Below are 25002 nucleotides of genomic sequence, written 5' to 3' on the forward strand. Positions count from 1 at the left end.
GCTATAGATAGGGCCGACGTGATCATGAAGTCGTCCCTCTTATTATTCCTAGGTCGTCCTTCTAGCCGGACTCACATATATTCGGTCGGTCGTGCTGGCTTAGGGACGTGGTCGGTCAAATTCGACCCCATACAGTTAGTACCTCCGCTCGCCGGGCTCGCAGCGAATGCGTCCTCAATGGGGGGAATCGGTACCTCCGTTCTGGGAGAGTTTGACTTTGTCAATGAATTATGACGTGACAGGCAGGAGACAGTAATCATGACTGTCAGAGCGTCGAAGCGAAACGCCTTTCCCCGTGTGACGTCAGCGTTCGTATGCGTCATCATTGCGCGTATTCTCGAGGCAGGAAATCAGAAGCTTTTGGCGCCTGGTTTCCTGTGCCGATTCGACGTCTGCCTCTTTGATTCCGGCGCTACCCAACCCTATAAATAGGAGAAGGGTTTAACTTGATTCAGACTTTGGTCATTTGTAAGAGCATTCCAACTCTTCAGTGTATATTTTCACATTCTGGTGCATTTTCTTTCGATCGAAACTCTCCTTTTTTCTTTGTTGGGTTGTGCACAACTTTTTCTTCATCGAGATCATGCCTAAACCTCGCCGAAGCGACGAGAGGGTCCCGACGGCTGCCCCATTGAACGTGCCGCCATCTTTCGATGGTGGAGAAGTGGATAGGGAAGAGGACGTCAGTCCTCTTACTGTGGAGGCATTATTTCCAAAGCATATCTTATCTCGAAGTGATTTCAGTAAGGACTCTCCCATTCCGGCTCCAGGGTTTTCCGAGTCGTTACAGAATCACTTGGATGACCTCCGCGTGAAATACGACATACCCGCCCACGTAGAGATGGTTCCGGCGGGGAGGGATCACGTGGATGTTCATAGGCTAGGGTATTGTCCCTTTTATGAATACCCCTTTTCGATTGGTTACAGCCTCCCTCTTTTCCCTTGGGCGGAGGAGTTCTGTCGGTTCTATAACGTGTGTCCGACTCAACTTACGCCGTATACTCTGAAGGTGCTTCGGCTGCTGACCAAGTACACGGAGTTGGCCGGATGTGAAGTCACGGTCCATCACCTCCTACAACTGTTCAATGCCTTCTATCTAAGAGGGACCATGGTGCATTTGAGAGGCCGTGGTACGAAAGGATTGGTGGTCAAAACCTACGACCGAGCGAGTCGTACCGAGCACGTGGTCTCTAATCCTGCCGGATTCCCAGAGAGGTGGAATTTGAAACGTAAGTATTTGCAGTTTGTCAAATTCCGTGTTACCCGTGACTGTCGCAATTCTAACCTTTGTATTGCAGCTATGGCTCATCCGCCCCGGCCTGTTGCCAACCTTAGGAGATGGGTTGCTGGCTTGCTTCCCTACGCGGAAGAGACTCACACTTGGCCTGCCTTCATGCAGTGTTATGGCCCCAAAGTCTCTTCAGGTAGATTTCCGATTTTTGCTTTGTAATGTCTGTAACCCTACTCACTTATTTTTATGGCGACAGGTCAAGGCGCTTCTAGGAAGAGGGCGCCAGTCCCCGCTCTCAAGCGATCCGATGTTGCCTCGGACGCTCATGACATACTGATTGAGTCTGTCCGAGGAGATCGTTATCCAGCTCCCTTACAGGGGGCTACATCTACGACCATGGTTATGTGGGAGTCGGTGTCGCTGGCGCCGGCTCTGCAACCCGTGGATGAACCCTCTGATGGCGAGGAATTGTTGGAAAGAAAACGGAGGAGGCTCGAGAAGGGCAAGGAGGTGGCCACCGAAGCCGAAGGAAGTGAGGTGCCTCGGCCGACGCACAGACCCTTCATGGCCGACACCATTCTATCTAGGAGGTCGGCTCAACAGAGGAGTTCCGTTCCCGGTGCTAGTTCCGCATGTGCCGTCGAGGGAGGGTCATCGACCAACATAGAAGGACCTAGCGAGGGAGCGGAGAAATCGGACTCTGACATCGCTCAGGAGGATGTTGACGAGTTTGTGGGTGGCCTTACCCACGTGGAGATGACGACGGATGGGTCCGACCATCGCATTATGATTCCGGCGGCTTACAACTTGCTATTGAACAGCGAGCAGGCTGCTTCGGCCCTTACCCTGCTGCGTGCTGCCTCCGAGAGAAAGAAGCTCAGTACTGTGGAGGATGCGGAGCTATCACGAAGGGTTTTCGGCATGGCTTTGCAGGTAATCCTTATTTCCTTTCTCCCTTCTGTGTGTTGTAAGACTGACTTGAGGCGTGTATATTTCTGCTTTTCTTTTAAGACACTTGTTTTGGAGGTGGAGAGGGGACGCCGTGAGCAAAAACGGACGGCCCTCTACAAAAAGATGCTAAAAAAGTATCGAAAGTATCGCTCTAAGCACCGAGCGGTGGTTGAGCAGGGTCTGTCCCAGTTGGAACGCAGGGGAGCTGAGCTGGAGGAGGCGGATAGCGAGCTGATAAAGGTCGTGGCCCGTAACAGCGAGTTGGAGGAGCTTCTCCGGATGAAGGATGACGAGCTTGAGCTGAGCCGTGGGGTGGAGGCGGAGAACGTCGACCTGCAGCGGAGGGTGGCGGATCTGACCGCCGAGCTCGACGCTAGGATGGCAGAGAACAATGGTCTTTCTCAGCCTCCCTCATCTCGTCCTTCGCCTGGTCGGAGTACGCGTCGTAGTGCGCATGAAATGTAGGTTTTTGTGGAGGATATGCTCGACGTGTATAGAGAGCTTCATGCTGCGGGCCGGGCAACGAAAGAGGAAGTTCAGGCACGGCGAGACGAGGCTCACGCTGCTCGTGAGGCCTGTGGTTATTACCCCGACTCTCCCGATGGGGAGGGGCCTGCTTCTGAAGACGTTAACCGGCTCGACTCCAGTTCCTGGTACAATGACGTTTACCTCCCAGGGGGTGACGGGCAGTTATAAACTCGTACAATGTATATTTTTGGCTTGTATAGTGGATTGGAGCTCGTCCGCCGGGGTGAATGTAGATATATTTTTGTTGTAATATAAATTTTATTTTTGCTGCTTCGTCCATTTGGTGCCTTCCCTTTCTTGGGTTTTCTTTTGTACTGCTTAGCCTCCGTAGAGGTTGTTCTTGTCGTTCGTCAAAGGGTCATGCCATGGTTCGAGCGAGGTCGAACCGATGTCGATGGCCTTGGCCATTAGGATGTTGCTTCGACTGACGTCGAAGTAGTATTCGTCGTGGTTCGAGCGAGGTCGAACCAATGTCGATGGCCTTGGCCATTAAGATATTGCTTCGACTGTCGTCAAAGTAGTATCCGTCGTGGTTCGAGCGTGGTCGAACCAATGTCGATGGCCTTGGCCATTAGGATGTTGCTTCGACTATCGTTGAAGTAGTATCCGTCATGGTTCGAGCGAGGTCGAACCAATGTCGATGGCCTAGGCCATTAGGATGTTGCTTCGACTGTCGTCGAAGTAGTATCCGTCGTGGTTCGAGCGAGTTCGAACCAATGTCGATGGCCTTGGCCATTAGGATGTTGCTTCGACTGTCATCGAAGTAGTATCCGTCGTGGTTCGAGCGAGGTCGAACCAATGTCGATGGCCTTGGCCATTAGGATGTTGCTTCGACTGTCGTCGAAGTAGTATCCGTTGTGGAATGGAGATTAACTCTTGTTCGTGTAATGGAGATTAACTCTTATTTCATTTAGTGGAGATTTCTGTTCATTCAATGGAGATTTCCGTTCATTCGATGGAGATTTCTGTTCATTCAATGGAGAATTCTGTACATACGATGGAGACTTCTGTACATTTAATGGAGACCCATTCATATAATGGAGAATAACTAGTGTAGTCCCTTCACTATATTGGCCTGCGGACCGTGTTGATTGGCCGATATGGTGAACCTGCGCTCCTGTTCCACCGGGTATCCCCTTTGCCGCCTCGTTAAAAACCTCCCCGAGAAAACCTAATTGGGACAAAACTCGGGTGAGGGAAAAAGAGTAAGACTTAGGAGATGCCCTTCAGAAGTGGAAGTATTTGAGGTGGGCGACGTTCCAATTGTTTTGGAGCGGTTTTCACTCCATCGTTTCTAGTTGGAACGCTCCTTTGTTCGCCGCTGCTATGATTTTATATGGTCCCTCCCAGTTGGTCCCCAATTTTCCTTCATTCGGGTCTTTCGATGCCAGTGCTTTGGCCTTGAGGACGTAGTCGCCGACTTTGAGCGATCTTACTTTCGCTTTCTTGTTGTAATATCTTTCCGCCTGCTGTTTTTGGGCTGTCATTCTTATATGGGCCATGTCTCTTCGTTCTTCGGCTTCGTCTAGATCTTGTAACCTGCTTTCATTGTTATCTGCTCCGCNGTCTGCAACCATACTCACTTATTTTTATGGCGACAGGTCGAGGCGCTTCTAGGAAGAGGGTGCCAGTCCCCGCTCTCAAACGATCCGATGTTGCCTCGGACGCTCATGATATACTGATCGAGTCTGTCCGAGGAGATCTCCCTCCAGCTCCCTTACAGGGGGCTACATCTACGACCATGGTTATGTGGGTGTCGGCGTCGCTGGCGTCAGCTCTGCAACCCGTGGATGAACCCTCCGATGGCGAGGAATCGTTGGAAAGAAAACGGAGGAGGCTCGAGAAGGGCAAGGAGGTGGCCACCGAAGCCGAAGGAAGTGAGGTGCCTCGACCGACGCACAGACCCTTCATGGCCGACGCCATTCTATCTGGGAGGTCGGCTCAACAGAGGAGTGCCGTTCCCGGTGCTAGTTCCGCATGTGCCATCGAGGGAGGGTCATCGACCAACGTCGAAGGACCTGGCGAGGGAGCGGAAAAATTGGACTCTGACATCACTCAGGAGGATGTTGACGAGTTTGTGGATGGCCTTACCCATGTGGAGATGACGACGGATGGGTCCGACCATCGCATTATGATTCCGGCGGCTTACAGCTTGCTGTTGAACAGCGAGCAGGCTGCTTCGGCCCTTACCCTGCTGTGTGCCGCCTCCGAAAGCAAGATGCTCAGTACTGTGGAGGATGCGGAGCTATCACGAAGGGTTTCTGGCATGGCTTTGCAGGTAATCCTTATTTCTTTTCTCCCTTCTGTGTGTTGTAAGACTGACTTGAGGCGTGCTTATTTCTGCTTTTCTTTTTAGACCCTTGTTTTGGAGGTGGAGAGGGGACGCCGCGAGCAAAAACTAACGGCCCTCTACAAAAAGATGCTAAAAAAGTATCGAAAGTATCGTTCTAAGCAGCGAGCGGTGGTTGAGTGGGGGCAGTCCCAGTTGGAACGCAGGGGAGCTGAGCTGGAGAAGGCGGATAGCGAGCTGATGAAGGCCGTGGCCCGTAACAGCGAGTTGGAGGAGCTTCTCAGGATGAAGGATGACGAGCTTGAGCTAAGCCGTGGGGTAGCGGCGGAGAACGTCGACCTGCAGCGGAGGGTGGCGGATCTGACCGCCAAGCTCAATGCCAGGATGGCGGAGAACAATGGTCTTTATCAGCCTCCCTCATCTCGTCCCTCGCCTGGTCGGAGTATGCGTCGTGGTGCGCATAAAATGTGGGTTTTTGCGGAGGCTAAGCTTGACGTGTATAGAGAGCTTCATGCCGCGGGCCGGGCGACGGAGGAGGAAGTTCAGGCACGGTGGGACGAAGCTCGCGCTGCTCGTGAGGCCTATGGTTATTACCCCGACTCTCCCGATGGGGAGGGGATTGCTTCTGAAGACGTCAACCGGCTCGACTCCAGTTCCTGGTATAATGATGTTTACCTCCCAGGGGTGACGGTCAGTTATAAACCCGTACAATGTATATTTTTGTCTTGTATAGTGTATTGGAGCTCGTCCGCGGGGGCGAATGTAAATATATTTTTGTTGTAATATAAATTTTATTTTTGCTACTTCGTCCATTTGGTGCCTTCCCTTTCTTAGGTTTTCTTTTGTACTGCTTAGCCTCCGTAGAGGTTGTTCTTGTCGTTCGTCAAAGGGTCGTGCCATGGTTCGAGCGAGGTCGAACTAATGTCTATGGCCTTGGCCATTAGGATGTTGCTTCGACTGTCGTCGAAGTAGTATCCGTCGTAGTTCAAGCGAGGTCGAACCAATGTCGATGGCCTTGGCCATTAGGATGTTGCTTCGACTGTCGTCGAAGTAGTATCCGTCGTGGTTCGAGCGAGGTCGAACCAATGTCGATGGCCTTGGCCATTAGGATGTTGCTTCGACTGTTGTCGAAGTAGTATCCGCTGTGGAATGGGGATTAACTATTGTTCGTGTAATGGAGATTAACTCTTATTTCATTCAGTGGAGATTTCTGTTCATTCAACGGAGATTTTCGTTCATTCAATGGAGATTTCTGTTCATTCAATGGAGAATTCTGTACATACAATGGAGACTTCTGTACATTCAATGGAGACCTCTATACATTCAATGGAGACCTGTTCATATAATGGAGAATAACTAGTGTAGTCCCTTCACTATATTGGCCTGCGGACCGTGTCGATTGGCTGATATGGTGAACCTGCGCTACTCTTCCACCGGGTATCCCCTTTGCCGCCTCGTTAAAAACCTCCCCGAGAAAACCTAATTGGGACAAAACTCGGGTGAGGGAAAAAGAGTACGACTTAGGAGATGCCTTTCAGAAGTTGAAGTATTTGAGGTGGGCGATGTTCCAATTGTTTTGGAGCGGTTTTCCTTCCATCGTTTCTAGTTGGAACGCTCCTTTGTTCGCCGCTACTATGATTTTATATGGTCCGTCCCAGTTGGTCCCCAATTTTCCTTCATTCGGGTCTTTCGATGCCAGTGTTTTGGCTTTGAGGACGTAGTTGCTGACTTTGAGCGATCTTACTTTCGCTTTCTTGTTGTAATATCTTTCCGCCTGCTGTTTTTGGGCTGTCATTCTTATATTGGCCATGTCTCTTCGTTCTTCGGCTTCGTCCAGATCTTGTAACCTGCTTTCGTCGTTATCTGCTCCGCTAGTATGGGAATATCTCAGGCTTGGTTCTCCGATCTCGACGGGTATGACTGCATCGGTCCCGTAGACCAGTGAGTATGGTGTTTCTCTCGTGCTAGATTTGGGCGTAGTCCGGTATGCCCATAATACTTCAGGTAGTAATTCGGGCCATAGCCCTTTAGCTTCTTCTAGCTTCTTTTTCAATATGTTCCATATTGTTTTGTTGGAAGACTCGGCTTGGCCGTTGGCAGCGGGATGGTACGGAGTGGAGAGTATCCGCTTGATGTGCCATTTCTCGAAGAATTCGGTTGTTTTTCTACCGATGAACTGGGGCCCGTTGTCACAGCTGATTTCTTTGGGGATGCCGAAGCGGCATATGATATTTTTCCATATAAAGGCGATGACCTCTTGCTCGCGTATTTGTGCGTACGCACCTGCTTCCACCCATTTAGAAAAATAGTCAGTCAAAACTAAAAGAAAGCGTACCTTTCCTCGTCCTGCCGGTAGGGGGCCGATTATATCCATTCCCCACTTTATGAAGGGCCATGGCGAGGTGACTGAATGGAGGAGTTCCCCCGCCTGGTGTATCATGGGGGCGTACTTTTGGCACTGCTAGCATCTTCGAACATAATCTGCTGCCTCTTTTTCATGGCAGGCCAGTAATAACCGACGCGGATGAGGCATCAGACAAGGGCGCGGTTCCCTGTATGGGCGCCACAATGGCCCTCGTGCACCTCTTCTAGTACTTGCGTCATTTGATGTGGCCCGAGGCATTTAGCAAGGGGACCACCAAACGTTCTCTTGTAGAGATCGTTATTTATCAGGCTGTACCGGGCAGCTTGCACCCGGAGATTCTCGGCTTCTGTTTTGTCGCGTGGGAGTGTTCCGTCCTGCAGGTAGGATACAAACTGGTTGCGTCAGTCCCAGGTCAAGTTTAAAGAGAATACCTCGATGTGGTCGACGGCCGAATGGAGGAGAGTGACCATATTTCTTTGTTGATATTTTTGATAGCTGCGGCTAGTTTAGCTAGGCTATCTGCCTCGACGTTTTGTGCCCTGGGGATTTGCTCGGAGCGACATTCGTCGAACTCAGGCATCAGCTTGCGGATTTCTGACTGATATTTTTGTAGCCTTTGCTCTTTGATTTGGTAAGTCCCGGTGACTTGATTTACGACGAGTTGAGAGTCGCAGTGGAGGATGAGTAGACGGGCCCCGTATTTGATGGCTAGTTTCATGCCTGCAATCACAGCTTCATACTCGGCCTCGTTGTTAGTCATCTCGGGGCATCGTATGGACTGGCGAATTATTTCTCCCGTAGGGACTTCGAGGACGAGTCCCAGTCCCGATCCCGAGGCATTTGCAGCGCCGTCAGTGTAGAGGGTCCAGAGGTCGGTGTAAGCAGAGGCGCGGAGGGCCTCTTGTTCCACCTCTGGCAATATCCCTACACTGAAGTCGGCAACAAAGTCGGCGAGTACCTGCGACTTGATGGTGGTTCTTGGGTGGTAGGTTATGTCATGCTCGCTAAGCTCTATGGCCCATTTGGCGAGCCTACCCGAGAGTTCGGGTTTGTGTAGGATGCCTCTTAGGGGTAAGGTTGTTATTATCTTTATGGGATGGCATTGAAAATAAGGTCTGAGCTTTCGTGAAGCTACGAATAGCGCCAGAGCCAATTTTTCGAGGTGTGGGTACCTTGTCTCGGCATTTACTAACGTTTTGCTGATATAATAAATAGGGAATTGCGTACCTTTGTTTTCGCGGACCAAGACGGCGCTGACAGCGACTTCGGACACTACTAGATACACAAGTAGGCACTCGCCTGGGTCTGCTTTGACGAGCAGCGGCGGCGAAGATAGATATGCCTTCAATTTCCTTAGGGCCTTGATGCATTCCTCGTTCCATTGTAGCCCATGATCTTTCCTCAGCACACTGAAGAATTTGTGGCATCTGTCCGAGGAGCGCGAGATGAACCTTGATAAGGCGGCTATTCGCCTTCTGTACCTGCTTCTTGCTGTTTAGAACCTCGGGTATTGTGTCTATGGCCTTGATTTGGTCCGGGTTGACTTTGATGCCTCGTTGTGATACGAGAAAGCCTAGAAATTTTCCCGAGGCCACGCCGAAGGCGCATTTTTTCTGGGTTCAACTTCATCCCATACTGCCTCAGTATCTCGAAGGCTTGTTTTAAATGGTCGATATGGTCCTCCTTCTTTACCAATTTTACTAACATGTCGTCGATATAAACCTCCATTGTCTTACCGAGCTGTTCCTTGAACATCTTGGTGACCAACCTTTGGTACGTTGCACCCGCATTTTTCAGTCCGAAGGGCATCACTTTATAGCAGTACGTCCCTTGATGGGTGATGAAAGTTGTCTTTTCTTGGTCCTCTTCGGCCATTAGGATTTGGTTATAGCCAGAGTAGGCGTCCAAGAAACTTAGCAGTTCGTGCCCTGCTGTTGCATCGATCAGCTGGTCGATATGGGGCAATGGGAAGGAGTCCTTTGGGCATGCCTTGTTAAGGTCGGTGAAGTCTATGCATATTCTCCATTTCCCGCTTTTCTTTTTAACCATGACCACGTTGGCGACCCATTGGGGGTATTTCGATTCTCTGATGGAACCGTTGGCTAGTAGTTTGTCTACCTCTTCACTGACTGCCTCGTTGATTGCGGCTTGAATTTCCTCCTTATCTGCCGTACGGGCGGATAAAGTGGGTCGACGTTCAGCTTGTGAGTGGCGATGTCTTTTGGGATTCCCGGCATATCTGAATGAGAGAAGGCAAATAAATCTGCATGGTTAGTTAAGAATTCGTGGTACTTACCTGGGTCGGAGAGGTTGTGCCCGATGTAGGCTTTCTTTGAACTGTCGGTACCGTCCAGCTGGACCGGGTCGAGGTTCTCGACTGTCGCTTTGCAAGCTTCTACGATATCTGGGTCCCTAATGACCTCTGTCGTCGGGTTGATTTTGGTTCCCGACATGGCTGATTGCTATGCTTCCGCGCTTGCTCCCTTCAGCTGTTTGGTATGTGTGCAGTCTTGGGCGATTCGGTAACATTCCTGGGCGGTACGTGGCTCACCTCGAATGCTGAATATTCCCCATGGGGTGGGAAATTTGATTACTTGATAGAAACTCGAGGGGATGGCTCGCATGGCGTGTATCCATGGACGCCCTATGATGACGTTGTAGGCCGTTTCCTGATTCATGATGTGGAATGTGGTTTCCAGCGTGACTCCTCCCGCCAAGACTGGCAGTGATATCTCTCCGGAGGTTCACTCTACTGCATTGGTAAAACCCGTTAGTGTTATGCAACGCGGTATTATCTTATCTTCGAGCCTCATTTGCATGAGGACTCTTGGGTGGATAATACACGCGCCGCTTCCGTCGTCTACCACGATTCTTTTCACATTAGTATCAGCAATGCGTAAAGTTATAACTAAAGCATCGTAATGAGGGAAAGACAAACTGTCGGCATCAGACTTATCGAAGATAATACTATCTTCGAAGTCATCATACCGTTCGTGAGCGATCGTGCGCTTCAACTTGTGTGTGGTGGTGAACTTCACATGGTTGATTGCCGAGTCGTCGCCGCCACCGACGATCATCTGTATGGTGCGTGCTGGAGAAGGTGGTTTTGGTGGTCCTTGGGATTGGTCGCGTCCTCTGGCGAAATTAGCCCTTCCTTTATCGCTGAGCAGCTCCTTCAGGTATCCTTGGTTCAGCATTCTGACTACCTCCTGTCGTAGACCTATGCAATCTTCGGTCTTGTGTCCTCTTTCCTGATTGAATTCGCATAGGACGTTCGACCTCCTTGCACTAGGATCTGATTTCATTTTTTGTGGCCACTGCACCTTCGTGCCCAGCTTCTCCAGTGCGTACACTATTTCTGAAGGGGAGACACAAAAGTTATGAGCGGATAATAACGAGGGCATACCTCTTTCATTCCGAAGCGGGGCGGCATGTCACTGCACGGCATCTGGATGTCTTGGAGGAGGCGGATTGGGAGTTCTGACGTAAGGCTGATGCCTTTCTCTATTGAAGCGTGGGAGTGGTTCCCGTCGCCCATCGTTGCGTCGATCCCTCCTTACCTCTGATTGACTAACGTAGTGTGGGTTGGACCGTTAAGATCGTCTTCATCCGCTCTCACTTCGGCGCAATAGGCATTATGAATCTCTTCCCACGTGGTGGGGGGATACTTCATGAGTCGGTTGAGCAGCTTCTTGGTTGCTTTTGATCCGTCTCTGTTCAACCCATTTTGGAAAGCTGCAACCGCCATTCCTTCTGATACGTTTGGCAATTCCATTCTTACCCCGTTGAATCGGGCCAGGAAGTCCCTGAGTCCTTCACCTATTGTTTGCCTGATGGCGAAGATATCGTTGACCATAGCTTCGTCCTTCTTTGCTCCTGCATGAGCAGTGGCGAACTTGTCCGCCATCTCTTCGAACGTCGATATCGATCTGGCCGGCAGTTGAGAGTACCATGTTAGCGCTCCTCCTGTCAAAGTTTCACCAAACTTTTTCAGCAACACGGATGGCACCTATTCTTTCGACAGGTCATTGCCTTTTACGGCGGTCACATAATGGATCAGATGGTCTTCCGGATCCGTGGTCCCATCGTATATTTTCAAGTATGGTGGCATCTTGAAGGTTTTAGGGATCGGGTGAGGAGGAGCTTCCTCACTATACGGTTGCTCGACGAACCTTCCCACATCGTGTTTCGGTAGTAGCTTAGGGGCACCAGATATCTTGTCTACCCTTTCCTGGTGCTCCTTCATTTGGTCACGAAGCGCTTTATTCTCGTTCTCCATTTCTTCCATTTTCTTAAGGATGGTTGCGAGCGCATCATCGCCTGCATTGGTATCGGTGTGGGCGTTACTTGTCCGTACAACACTGGGCTCACCAGCGGCAGCATCGATTTCTGCCTTTGACGAATCTTTGATATTTCCCTGAGGTGGTTTCTCGAGCATGCTACTTAGAGTGTTCGACAACCATTCCTCTAGTAGCTTTTTGACTACTGGGGGCGTTTCCTTTGCTGCAGATGTAGAAGTCCCTCTTTCATGCAAAATCGTTAGATCTTCGAGCGAAGAGGGTGAGATCTCCCCCTCTGGTACACTGCCTGGTGTTACATTCGCGGTATTTTCTCTACCGGCTTCGTTGAGTGGGCCTATGAGGTTGGTTGAGACATCTGCTATCATCTTCAGCCTTGATTCTTTATCTGCCATTTGTTAGTTTCTATGAAGTCTGAAGAACAGTGATTGTTGTTTTCGATATCCTAGATGTGAATTATGATTTCGACTACCGAAATCCCCACAGACGGCGCCAAATTATTTGACACAAAAGTTGTTTACCACTTTTTAAGCAAATCAATCTATATAGATGAAGGGGTAAATCGTAATCGAAGATAATAAACCCTAGGATGATCTTGGCAATTGATTCAGACAACAATAATACAAATCAGAGAGAGAGAGAGCGCACGATAATCTTCGAGAGATCAGAGAGAGAGATAATGTTAGAGAGAAGAGAGAATGTTAGAGAGATTGTATTTCCAATAATGAAAAAATCCCCCCTTTTACGAGGCTCGGACCCCTCTTTATATAATAGAGGATCCTTACTTGAATATTAAAAGACAGAAATAAAGTACATGCTATAGAGGGGCCGACGTGATCATGAAGTCGTCCCTCTATTATTCCTAGGTCGTCCTTCTAGCCGGACTCACATATATTCGGTCGGTCGTGCTGGCTTAGGGACGTGGTCGGTCAAATTCGACCCCATACAGACTCAGCAAATCCAAAACTTCAAACAAAAAATAGTTAATATATTGACCTATGCAACTCATTCAAGCTACATATATAAGTAGAATCAGAGTCTTCAAAATTTACAAAAAAAAAAAAGAAAGAGTAGATTTAAAGCTTGATGAAATGAAGTAATACCTGAAGCCAAATCCAAATCGAGTAGCAGCAATTTATAATACACTACTAGTTTCTCGGTACGTGCGTTGCACGTGTATGTTTAGTCTTGTAGCAAACAATTTTGTTAATAGAAATAAAACTGTTTGCCCGTAAAATTGGATAACAATTAAACTTATAAGTGGTTTTAAGGATATGGATTTCACTTGGCACAAACTGAAAAATATGAGAATTAATATTAGTTAATTAACTGTAAAATAAAGCAAACCAATATAATAAGCGGTTATGACCTTCGAGCTAGATCGCCCTCGAACCAACAGAGTATGCTATAAAAAGTATAAAATGAACAACAGAGTTTGAGAGAAAATGTAATGTAGTACTTTTGTTATGCGTGAATATATGATTACAAAATGATTAGAACCCCCTTTATATAGTAGAGAAATTCTATTTATGGTACAATTCTAAATACAGAAGGAAATCTCATGATTGGCTAAATGTCCGGTCTTGACTCGATACGTGCCGAGATTTCCGCCACGATCCTTGCCCAATCACGGATATCTCGGCTTTCTGTTTATTCGATTTAGCAGGCTTCCTTCGATCTCGCTCGGTCTCTATCTCGCTTTGGTCTCGATCTTGATTGATCATTGACTCATGAGCTTAGCAATCCATCTCCGCACCATGGTTCGATGTATGCGAGGTCGAGCCTTGGTCTGCCACCCCGGTTTCGATTAGCCATACAAAATTAGGGAAGCCCGATTTTAACAGTATACAAAAATGTTGAGTAAATAATTACACATAAGAAGTTAATATTCAAGTTTCTTTGAATTATCATGTGGATTATCACATGATGACTTGTTTTGATCAAGATGGTTGGATATTATTTTAACCTACGAAGATGAGTAATCAAAGTGTAATTAGATACATGTAATTTTGTTTCTTATTTTGATTTTATAAGATACACATTGTTTCTTATGTGAAGCGTTTTGACCATTGCGTTTGAAGGTTGAAGCATTGGCTTTCCTTCGCATACTCTAGTTTTTTATTTTTTTATTGAATAAGATATTTAGTTTAATGAAATAGGTATTTAGGTAATTCAAAATATGTGTGTGAAGGTTAAAATGAGATTTGAAGGAGAAATGTACAAGCTCAAAATGTGATGAATTGTTAATATTAAAATGCTTTGATATTATTAAAACATTCCAAAACGTTAGTTTAGGAGATTTTGCTTGTAAGGCTATCCGATTGGCAAAGCTCAGTTGGTTTGTGGTTTAAGATTAATGTTAAAAGGAAATGCTTTAAGAAATAAAATAAATAACCTAGAGTTACAAGCATGAAACATTCATTAGTAGTGTAGCAAGCTAGGATTACAAAGAAAAGCAAACACCATAGAGTATTACTTAACCATTATTTACCTCAAACTTTAGATATACAACAATATAACATGTCTGTAACCAAAATTTGTTTACTCTTAACCACCAAACTTGCATCAAGGGGTTATGTTCTACGAAATTAAGCTTTATGTAATTATATTGATCGATTAATAGTGAGATAATTTTTTCCTACAAATAATATTTGCATTAATAGAATTTCAATTTTCAAATGTGCTACATGTTTATTATTTAGCTACTTTCAGGGTACGCGCGTTGCGCGTGTACTCTGTTTCAATGAATATAATATTTTACAAAACTCACATAAATATTATATAAAAATGTATTTGAGTTATAAATAAAAGTGTAAATTCCTGAAAATGATGAGTATTGATCCTAAAGCTAACTCAATAAAAGAAGAAACTGAAAAATTGAGGTTATTATATTCTAACTTAAATTTTTTTGGTTTTATAATTAATGTATAAGTTTAATTTCATAAGTTATTGTGATTCTTTTGCTGTTAACAAATTCAAGTACTTATCACTACCAATAATACATCTTTAAATTTTACAACTTTATTATGAATAAAGTTGTTAAGTTAATAGTTAAGAGTGTTGTACTTAATCTATTTGTATTCGTAGAATTTATATAAGTAAAATCTTAGTCAATTCTAAATTTATGAATATTAGGAATTTCTACATAATTTAAATAAAAAATGAATATCTAATAGTTAAATTCTTAATTAATAAAAAATATTAAATATTAAATAATTAAATAACACATTTGACCAATAGTACATCCTAAAGATATCATTAGATCTTTAAAATATAAAACTTATTCAACAAACAACTTTATGGAATTACATAATTCTGATCCTTGTGATTCTTTTGCTATATAAGCCATTCAGTCTAATCATAAATTATTCTTCAACTCTTCTTACAAGAATCTCAAAAGAAAAATATTTAACAGCCTCACTCTCTCCAGCTTGATGTCTAAATCTTATATCTAGCTACTAAAACTTTTAAATGCAATATATTGACAATACTGTTCGAAGCCTATGGTCAAGGAGGACTTTGTTATACTTATAAATGAGTTGAATATTAAACATGTCCAATGGAATAATCTAAAAATTAAGTTTTAAAGTAGAATACAGAGACTAAGGCCTTATTTATTTTTCTTAAGATTAAGACGTCTGAATTTGAATACACATTTGAATATCAAGATGTGTATTAAGATTAAGACATCTGAATCTGAATACATATCTGAATATATTAAGATGTGTATTAAGATCTGAATATTAAATAATTAAGACTGTTTGATTTTTAACATCTGAATGTATAAAATTTATCTCATTTGAAAATTAATAAACATAAACACTACTAGAAATTCGGCAAAAAACGACCCAAAAAAACCGACCAACTTTGGTCGGTTTTTCAAAATATTTTAATTTTTAATTTTTTTTTTACGAAACCGACCAACTTTGGTCGGTTTTCTTTGGTGCAAAAATGCGGGAAACTATTTTTGAGTCCCGCAAAATTTATTTTTCAAGAAACAGACGAACTTTGGTCTGTTTTTGCAATTAAAATAAATAAAAATTAATATTAAAAAACCGACCAACTTTGATCGGTAATTCGGCCGGTCATTTTAAAAAACCAACCAACTTTGGTCGGTAATTTTATTTTTCAATAAAATCGACCAACTTTGGTCGGTTATTTTCGTGCGAAAATACAATTAAAGAGTATAAAAAAAAAAGACAATCTTAAAACAAAATGCACCAATGGTCTAGTGGTAGAATAGTATCCTGCAACAATACACACCCCGGTTCGATTCCCAGACGGTAAATCTTTTGATTACATAATTAAAATACCGACCAACTTTGGTCGTTTTTTTTTCCTATATTCTTTTTTTTTTAATTTAATTTACCGACCAACTTTGGTCGGTATACTTAAGCGACCACCAAAATACCGTTCAAGCGTATTTGGTCGCATTTTGGTGGTAATTGGCCATAACCGACCAAAGCTGGTCGGTTTTTTTGGTCGGTAATTACCGTATTTCTAGTAGTGAAAATTCAAATGAAATACTAACTAATCTAATATTCTATCAATAAAATATATAGTTTTTTAAAATATGATAGTTGTTGGCGGTGATGGCTAACGGATGAATGCCGACTAGAGACAGTAGTTGGTGGTAGTTTTGGTTGATGATGGTGGTTCATGCTAGTAGCTAGTAGTGATTGGTAGTGGTGGCGATTATGATTGAGGATGGTGGTGGTGGGTGGTAATAGTTAATAATGGCGGGTGGTGGTGGTGGTAGTAATTGTGACTGAAGAAGGTGGTGGGCGGGTGATGGTAGGTTATAATGGTGGGCAGTGCCGACTGAGGTTGTTGATGGTGATGGGGTGGTTAGTTGAGGTGGATGAGTGTTGATTGTGGGTGAGAATGATGGTGGTCGGAGTGGTGGGATAGTGGATTGTGATGGTCGATAATGGTGGCGACTATGATTGAGGATGATGGTGGTGGAGGTGGTGGTGGTGGTGGTTGAGTATGGTGGTGGAAGCGACATGGTGATAGTTGACAATGGTAGGCGGTGGCGGCAGTTAATAATGAATATGTGATAGCATCTTAATGAAATTAAGTCTCTGTTATAGATCTTAATCATACGGACCTATTCAGACCCATTAAGTGCTGATGAAGTTAAAAAAACAAACACACTTAATGATTAAGATCTGAATAATTAAAATTCATACTTTAAAAACAAACGCACTTAATGTCTGAGATCTGAATGGTTAAGATTTAGACCTTCGTTAAGTGCAAACAAATGAGGCCTAAAGGCACTAAGAATCCTCTATTACAACATGATAGGCAAAATATATCTTTTCCTAAATCTATTTAGGAAGAATGATGGTTGCACTTCATATAATTGAAACTAAAATTTTATTTGACTATTTTGAATTATGGATAAGCTTCATAGTTCGTAATACTTGGCACATTATTATACAAAAAGTTGCCCCGTTTTTTTACGTTTTCATGTAAAACGCATGCAATAAAGAGAACTTTTGACAAAAGTTGGTCTACAAAATGGTTTTGCACTAAAGAGGTTATGCACCATACTCATGAGCATGATGCCAAATAAACTAACTTAATATTATATTCAACTTAACTATAATTTTATCACTTCAATATAGCAAGTTATCGTGCTCCCTTTTCGGTTAACAAAATCATGTATTCATCACTATCAATAATACATCTTTAAATAAGAACTTCATTACGAAGAAATCTGTTAAATGAAAAAAATGAACTATCATGACTTGATGAGATACAACTAAGTAACGTTTTTGTACCTTCTAAAATAAAAGTCATGTAACTATAAAATATCTATCTAACTTAATTTAACTATTCATCTTCATGATTCAGATCAATAACTTCCAATTCAAGTATTAGGCTACCAAGAAACCATCAAAATTCACATGTTTTAACATTAAATAACCATTGATTTTTTTTTTATATAATTTAGTAACTCAAAATTATGCCAAAAATAAATATATGATTAAAATTTTACTATTTTGGACAAAAATTTACCTACAATGAGACTACACAAACCAGACACTCAAATAGGAACTTTAAAAATAATAATAATAATAATAATAAATAAAAGGTGTATCCGTATGAAATTTTGTACTTGTAAGTTAAGAACACATCACGCAACACAAATATACATATTGCCGATCAGATGATCAAGAAAAATTAAATATATAACACCTTAAATTTTTTTCTAAATCGCAAAAGATATGTAGAAAAAATACAGAAGCATATCCCGAGGAGTTGCTTGATGTATGTGGCTGGAGGGAATTAAGCTACTTTTAATAAGAAACTATTGAGTATAATTATTATTATTGATAGTTAGTTTTCATTCTTTATTATGTAACACAATTGTCCAGTTAGTAGTTAGCTTAGTATTAGTGGTTAGCTCTAGTCAAAGTAGATGATTAGCAATTGAGTTAGTATATATATATATATATATATATATATATATATATATATATGTACTGTTGGTAATCAAGAGAGAGAAATAATATTTTCTGAAAAAATATCTCTGCTTCTCCACTCTCTTCTTCTCTCCATTCTCTCAGAACATTCTAGAAGACTCCATGGGAGCTTCATTCATCCAAGCTCACATGCACTTTTGATATGGTATCAGAGCAAGGACGTCAGCTCACATTCCTTCAACGTATCCAAATTTCATCTTGTTTCGTCAATTTCTAGGGTTCTGGTAATTGCCGCCCAAAATCTGGAAGAGCTCCCCTTACAAGTCGAGGATCTCAAACCTAGCTAAAATCCGTCAGATTCATTAGATCGAAGCTTTGAATATGGCTGTCGATCAACCTGAAGAGACAACTCCTAGCTCAAGCAGAAATGACCAATTGACCATCGATACAGGTAATCCCCTCTACATTCACCCTTCAGATAGTCCTGGTATGACTTTAGTACCAGTTTCATTCGATGGAATTGGATATCGCTCCTGGAGAAGAAGCGTATTGCGAGCCTTGTCGGTTAAGAATAAATTGGGATTTATTACCGGAGAGCTTAGGAAACCTAGTTTCGATTCGCCTCAATTCCTTCAAATGGGAGAGATGTGATGACATGGTGACTTCGTGGATCCTCAACTCCCTTGCCAAGGAAATATCTGACAGCGTAGAGTACGTGAATGACTCAGTCGAGCTGTGGAGAGAATTAGAGGATCGGTATGACCAGACGAATGGGGCAAAATTGTATCAGATTCAGAAAGAGATCAATGATCTTGCGCAAGGTTCCCTAGACATCACTACATATTATACACGGATGAAAAAATTATGGGAAGAATTAAACACTTTAAGTGCCAAATCTCAGTGCACCTGCAATTGCACTTGTGGAGCAAAAGAGACCATGCACAAAGCAGAACAGGATCGACGGCTCATCCAGTTTCTAATGGGACTGAACGAGGTATACACAATAGTGCGAGGAAGTATTCTCATGATGAAGCCACTGCCCTCTATGGCACAGGCCTTCTCGCTACTGATTCAAGAGGAAAAACAAAGAGAATTCAAGCCTAATAGTCAGTTAACCCTGGATTCCACCTCATTGCATGTGAATGCAAGTTCACAGAATCAAAGTCCATTTGGAGCTAGAAATTTCAAGACACACTACACACCTAATAACAACAACAAGGGTCGCCCATTCTGTGATTATTGCAAAAGACCAGGGCATACAAAGGAGAAGTGCTACAAGTTACATGGATATCCCCAGGGAAATTCTTATAATAATCAAAATCTCAATCGTAACAATACTAATGTTCAACCATATAACCAAGGGAACAATCAGAACTACAGGTTCAATAAAGGAAAAGGATCTGTGGCTAATGTGCATGGAACTCCAGCTGACATGATTCATGAGAATGGGAATGAACAAGAACCACAAGATGGCAATCAGAATCTCAATCTCACAAAGGAGCAGTATGGGCAGATAATGAATTTGCTGCTGCACTTCCAGATAGGATATGCAGGAGGTTCTCCTAGCAACATAGATAACACAAGTGGCAGTGCCAACTTTGCAGGTATTGTTGTCTGTACTTCTTCCATTGATTTTGACAAACCTTCATGTAAATGTTTTGAATCAAAGGCTGATCTTTGGATTATAGACTCAGGAGCATCCAATCATATGACCTTTAATAGACATACACTCACTAATATCACCAAATTACCCTATCCTTTATTAATAAGTCTACCAAATGGATATAGAGTAAAGGTTATTGAATTTGGAGATGTGATACTTTCTTCAGACATTGTTCTACATAGGGTCCTTTATGTCCCATCTTTCAAGTACAACTTGATTTCTGTTCATTCCCTTACAGTACACCTTAGATGTATTGTGTTTTTCAGTAATGCACTTTGTCTGTTGCAGGCCCCTTCAGTGAAGAGGCCTCAGGTGATTGGTAGTAGCAAAGAAGGTCTGTATTACCTCTGTTCCAGATGTCTGAAGGGTAAAGGAACTGTCTTACCTTCTGTTGTTTCATCTTCCTATTGCAATTGCATTCCTGTTCCTCAATTTCCAAGTAGTCATGAGTCTGTAGGTCATACTCATTCATGTCACACTTCTCAATCTGTAAATACTTCCATTTCAATCAATAAGAATGAGTCTTCTTGTGTGTCTGATAAGTATGATGTAAATTCTCTATGGCATAATAGGCTTGGCCATGTTCCTTTTGTTAAAATGAGAGGGATATCCTCAATCCCAGTAAAATTTGCACCAAGACAACCCTTTATCTGCCCTATATGCCCCATGGCAAGGCAAACTAGACTACCATTCCCCCAAAGAACCAGCACTACCTCCAAATTATTTGATTGGTTCACATGGATATATGGGGCCCTTACCATGTAACCACCCATGATAATTACAGATATTTTCTTACAATAGTGGATGACTTCAGTAGATCCACATGGACACACCTGTTAAGCTGCAAAAGCAATGCCCTTCAAGCCTTAAAAACTTTTGTAACTATGATTGAAAATCAATTCAATACTTCCATAAAGGCTATTAGATCTGATAATGGCCTGGAATTCACCTGCCATGAAGCTCTTTCATTCTACCAGTCTAAAGGAATCATACATCAGAAAACATGCCCCTATACACCTCAATAAAATGGTGTGGTAGAGAGAAAACATAAGTACCTACTTGAAACTGCCAGGGCTCTCATGTTTCAATCCAAACTCCCAACCAAATATTGGGGAGAGTGCATCCTAACAGCCACTTATTTGATAAATAGGCTGCCTACCACCTATCTCAATAACAGATGCCCTTTTGAGCTGTTATACAAAAAGAAACCTCTTTATTCCCACTTGAGAAGTTTTGGATGCTTGTGTTATCCCACTTTACCCAAAATACATAGAGACAAATTTGAACCAAGAACCACTCCTCACATCTTTGTAGGCTACCCCTTTGGAACAAAAGGATACAAGGTACTGAGCCTAGTCACCAAGAGAATTCACATTTCTAGAGATGTAGTCTTCCATGAAAACATTTTTCCATTCTCCCTAAGTTCTGAAAATGTTTCCTTTCCTGCTGTTCTTAGAAGAGTCTCTTTTCCTAACTATGTTGAAGATAGCAGCCAGGTTTCCCCTATGAATTTAGGACAAAGTCCTGTTAGTGTCACATCTCCACAGGCAGAACACCAATCTGAAACACTTTTTAATGACACACCATCTTCAAATACCATTGAACCTCCTTCTATCAATGACAACACCTTACAGCTTTCACCTTCTAATGACACACACACCCACACAGAATCACCACTTCTGAGGAAATCAAGCAGAAGTCACCAAACTCCTGCTTACTTAAAAGACTATGTTTACCAGCGACCCAACAGTTCTACTCAGTTTTCCAATCCTTCCCCTTCACTAAAGGCCCTATTTTCTAATCATCACCACATCACTCCTGATGCTCTATCTGCTGAAAGTCAGCACTTGATACAAAATATTTGCCATGATAGTGAGCCATCTTCATATGAAGAGGCAACCCTCAATCCTGCTTGGCAGGCAGCCATGACACAAGAATTTGAGGCCTTTCATGCTAACCACACTTGGGATTTAGTCCCTTTGCCAGCTGGGAAACAAGCAATAGGTTGTAAATGGGTATATAAAATCAAACATAGAGCTGATGGGAGTGTTGAAAGATTCAAGGCTAGGTTAGTAGTAAAGGGTTACACTCAACAGGCTGGGATTGACTATACAGAAACCTTCTCTCCTGTGGTGAAAATGACAACTGTTAGAGCCTTAGTTACAGTAGCTGTTAAGAAGGGATGAGATATATTCCAACTAGATGTAAACAATGCCTTCATCCATGGGGACTTGCATGAGGAAGTCTATATGGAAGCCCCTTCTGGGATGGTAGTGGATCAACATAGTTCAAGTAAGGTGGTGTGTAGACTGAATAAGTCACTCTATGGGCTCCAGCAGGCCAGCAGATAATGGTATGCTAAATTGACTGAAGCATTGTCCACAAGAGGGTACCAACATTCTGAAAATGACCATTCCCTGTTTTGCAAGAAAACTCCTTCTTCCATTATTTTTGTGGGTGTCTATTTTGATGATGTTATAATTACTGGAACTGATTCAGCAGAGATTGCGGACTTGAAGGCCTTCCTAGATCAAAAGTTCAAAATAAAGGACCTAGGCAGACTTCATTATTTTTTGGGCTTAGAACTCTTATACAAACCAGATGGCATTCTCATTTCTCAAAGAAAGTTTACCTTAGATTTGTTGAAAGAATATCAGGTCTTTGACTACAGCAGTGTTTCTTCACCCCTTGATCCTGCCATAAAGTTGAAAGCACAAGAAGGAAACCTACTGCCAGACCCTACATACTACAGGAAGTTAGTGGGAAAGCTCAATTTCCTTACCAACACAAGGCTGGATATAGCTTATAGTGTACAGCTCCTGAGCCAATTTATGCAGGCACCAAGAGATACTCACTTAACAGCTGCATTTCACCTTCTCAGATACTTAAAGAAGGAGCCTACTCTAGGTGTTTTCTTCTCAAATAATCCTGACTATTCAATTAAGGCATTTTGTGACTCAGATTGGGCAGCCTGCCCAGACTCTAAGAGGTCTGTCACTGGATACATTATTTTGGTGGGAGATAGTCCTATTAGTTGGAAGTCCAAGAAGCAGGAGACTGTCTCCTTATCCTCAGCTGAAGCAGAGTATAGATCTCTCAGAAAAGTAGTTGGAGAATTGGTCTGGCTAAGCAGACTATTTGCTGAACTCACTGTTGTCCAGTCATGTCCTATACAGGTGTTTTGTGACAGTCAGTCTGCTATACACATTGCTCACAACCCAGTGTTTCATGAAAGGACCAAGCACATTGAAGTTGATTGCCATTTTGTTAGGAACAAATTGCAAGAAGGCCTAATCTCTCTATATCATGTACCCACTCACCATCAGTTGGCCGATATTCTCACAAAGGCCCTCACCGGGGTCAAACACTCAGGTGTCCTAAGCAAGTTGGCTGTGAAGACCTCACTTCCAACTTGAGGGGGGGTATTGAGTATAGTTATTATTATTGATAGTTAGTTTTCATTCTTTATTATGTAACACAATTGTCAGTTAGTAGTTAGCTTAGTATTAGTGGTTAGCTCTAGTCAAAGTAGATGATTAGCAATTGAGTTAGTCAATGTATATATATATACATCATGTATTGTTGGTAATCAAGAGAGAGAAATAATATTTTCTGAAAAAATATCTCTGCTTCTCCACTCTCTTCTTCTTTCCATTCTCTCAGAACATTCTAGAAGACTCCATGGGAGCTTCATTCATCCAAGCTCACATGCACTTTTGATAGAAACAGACAATGGTGCTTTGATGAATCTATGATATAAATTTTATTCTGAATAACTGAATTGTATTGCAATATGAAAAAAATAAGACGGTTGCCTCTTTGTTTTTGATTTTGTAGGGAAAAAAAAAAGATTGTGTTACCTAGTTTAAATAATAAAAGGAATTATATTAGGAAAATTCTAATTGATCTTAAACTCCTAAATATTAGGTTCCTACATATATTAATTAGGAGTTACTATATGATTCAGATGAGGAAAAATTCAATAAGTATAATTTAGTTGATTTTATTATCCTAAATATTAGAGAAATTATTTCATTACGATATTGCCCAATGTAAACTTCATTTTTAGAAGGTAAAAAACGCGAACGACATTTCGCTAAAGATATTCGTGCTTTTAATATATATAACATACTATTGTTAAACTTGATAAGTTAGTTTTCTACTATTATAATTGAAATTTAACAAGAATATATTACTAGTACATATTTTTTTTTTTTTTGGAAAATTCCCAGGAAAATCGTTATCCTTGGAATGTGCGCTGGTAAACCTGCTCGTTGTGCATATTACTAGTATATATTAATATCAATTACCAAATGTCTTAAAAACTAATATCCCCAAATCATTTTTATTTTGTGTTGTCCACTTGGCAACACAAACACAAAGCGGACCAAAAATGCATTTATTGGACGGCAACTGTTTAAAAACCACCCAATTATGCCGAGCTATTTTAAGTGACATCATCCAAACGCAATGATCCCGTCTGCATGGCGTCATAAGTGGGACCCTCTAAGTTAGTCTTTAATTTTTAAAGTTTTTAGGTTCATATATTTGAATATTAACCTTCTAGAGAAGTGTCTTTGGCCCTATTATAGTAATTCAAATATCTATCTAATCAATGGTAGGATCGCTTTTTTATCTTTTTCCCTTTTTACTTTTTTAGCTCATTGGTTTTAGTTGTCATTTTCAACAGCTTGAGGGCTGTACTTTATATATTTGATTATTTGACTTCCTTACCTAATTTTCCTGTGTGTTCCCTCAATTGTGACCACTAGAACATACTTCCATGTTATTTTTATTTTAATAAGTCAACTTAATTCCACGTTATTCCATTCCCTTCAATTTATATCAAAGTATTTCATTGGACATATAATTCTAGAAAGAAAAGAACTTTTTTAAAAATTTATGATAAAAATATGGCAGGGTAATTTTGAGACTATAAATATATGCCTGCAACATATAAAATATTTTCTTTCTTTGGAATAAACTAAAAACATAATGTCACATAAAATATTGTTTTTGGTCTTAATCAATGCCTATGTATTATTTCTCTATGGTAAACTATACATATGTAATTTGTCGTAGTCTAACTTAAACGCATCTCTATATTTATCGGGTACAGCTGACTAACAGGTGACCGCATAAACTATTTTATCGACATAAAGTATAAGTTATATATATATATATATATATATATATATATATATATATATATATATATATATATATATATATATATATATATATA

The 25002-nt window shown here is 42.2% G+C and overlaps 1 protein-coding gene across 1 annotated transcript; it reads left to right on the forward strand.

The window, feature by feature from the left end:
- The first annotated feature begins 22006 nt into the window (after window positions 1-22006).
- Window positions 22007-23173, forward strand: LOC109212026 (uncharacterized mitochondrial protein AtMg00810-like). Its single transcript, XM_019375639.1, has 2 exons — window positions 22007-22027; window positions 22187-23173. The coding sequence occupies exons 1-2, from the start codon at window positions 22007-22009 to the stop codon at window positions 23171-23173; spliced, it is 1008 nt and encodes a 335-aa protein (XP_019231184.1).
- Window positions 23174-25002: the final 1829 nt, after the last annotated feature.

Source organism: Nicotiana attenuata, unplaced genomic scaffold (genome assembly GCF_001879085.1).
Source record: "Nicotiana attenuata strain UT unplaced genomic scaffold, NIATTr2, whole genome shotgun sequence".
Lineage (NCBI taxonomy): Eukaryota > Viridiplantae > Streptophyta > Magnoliopsida > Solanales > Solanaceae > Nicotiana > Nicotiana attenuata.

What these genes read in the sequence shown, in the direction of transcription:
- LOC109212026 (XM_019375639.1), top strand. Translation starts at nt 22,007, where the DNA reads ATGGAAGCCCCTTCTGGGATG. An exon ending in TGGAAGCCCCTTCTGGGATG is followed by an intron (nt 22,028 to 22,186) that starts GTAGTGGATCAA and finishes CTGTTTTGCAAG; the next exon opens with AAAACTCCTTCTTCCATTAT.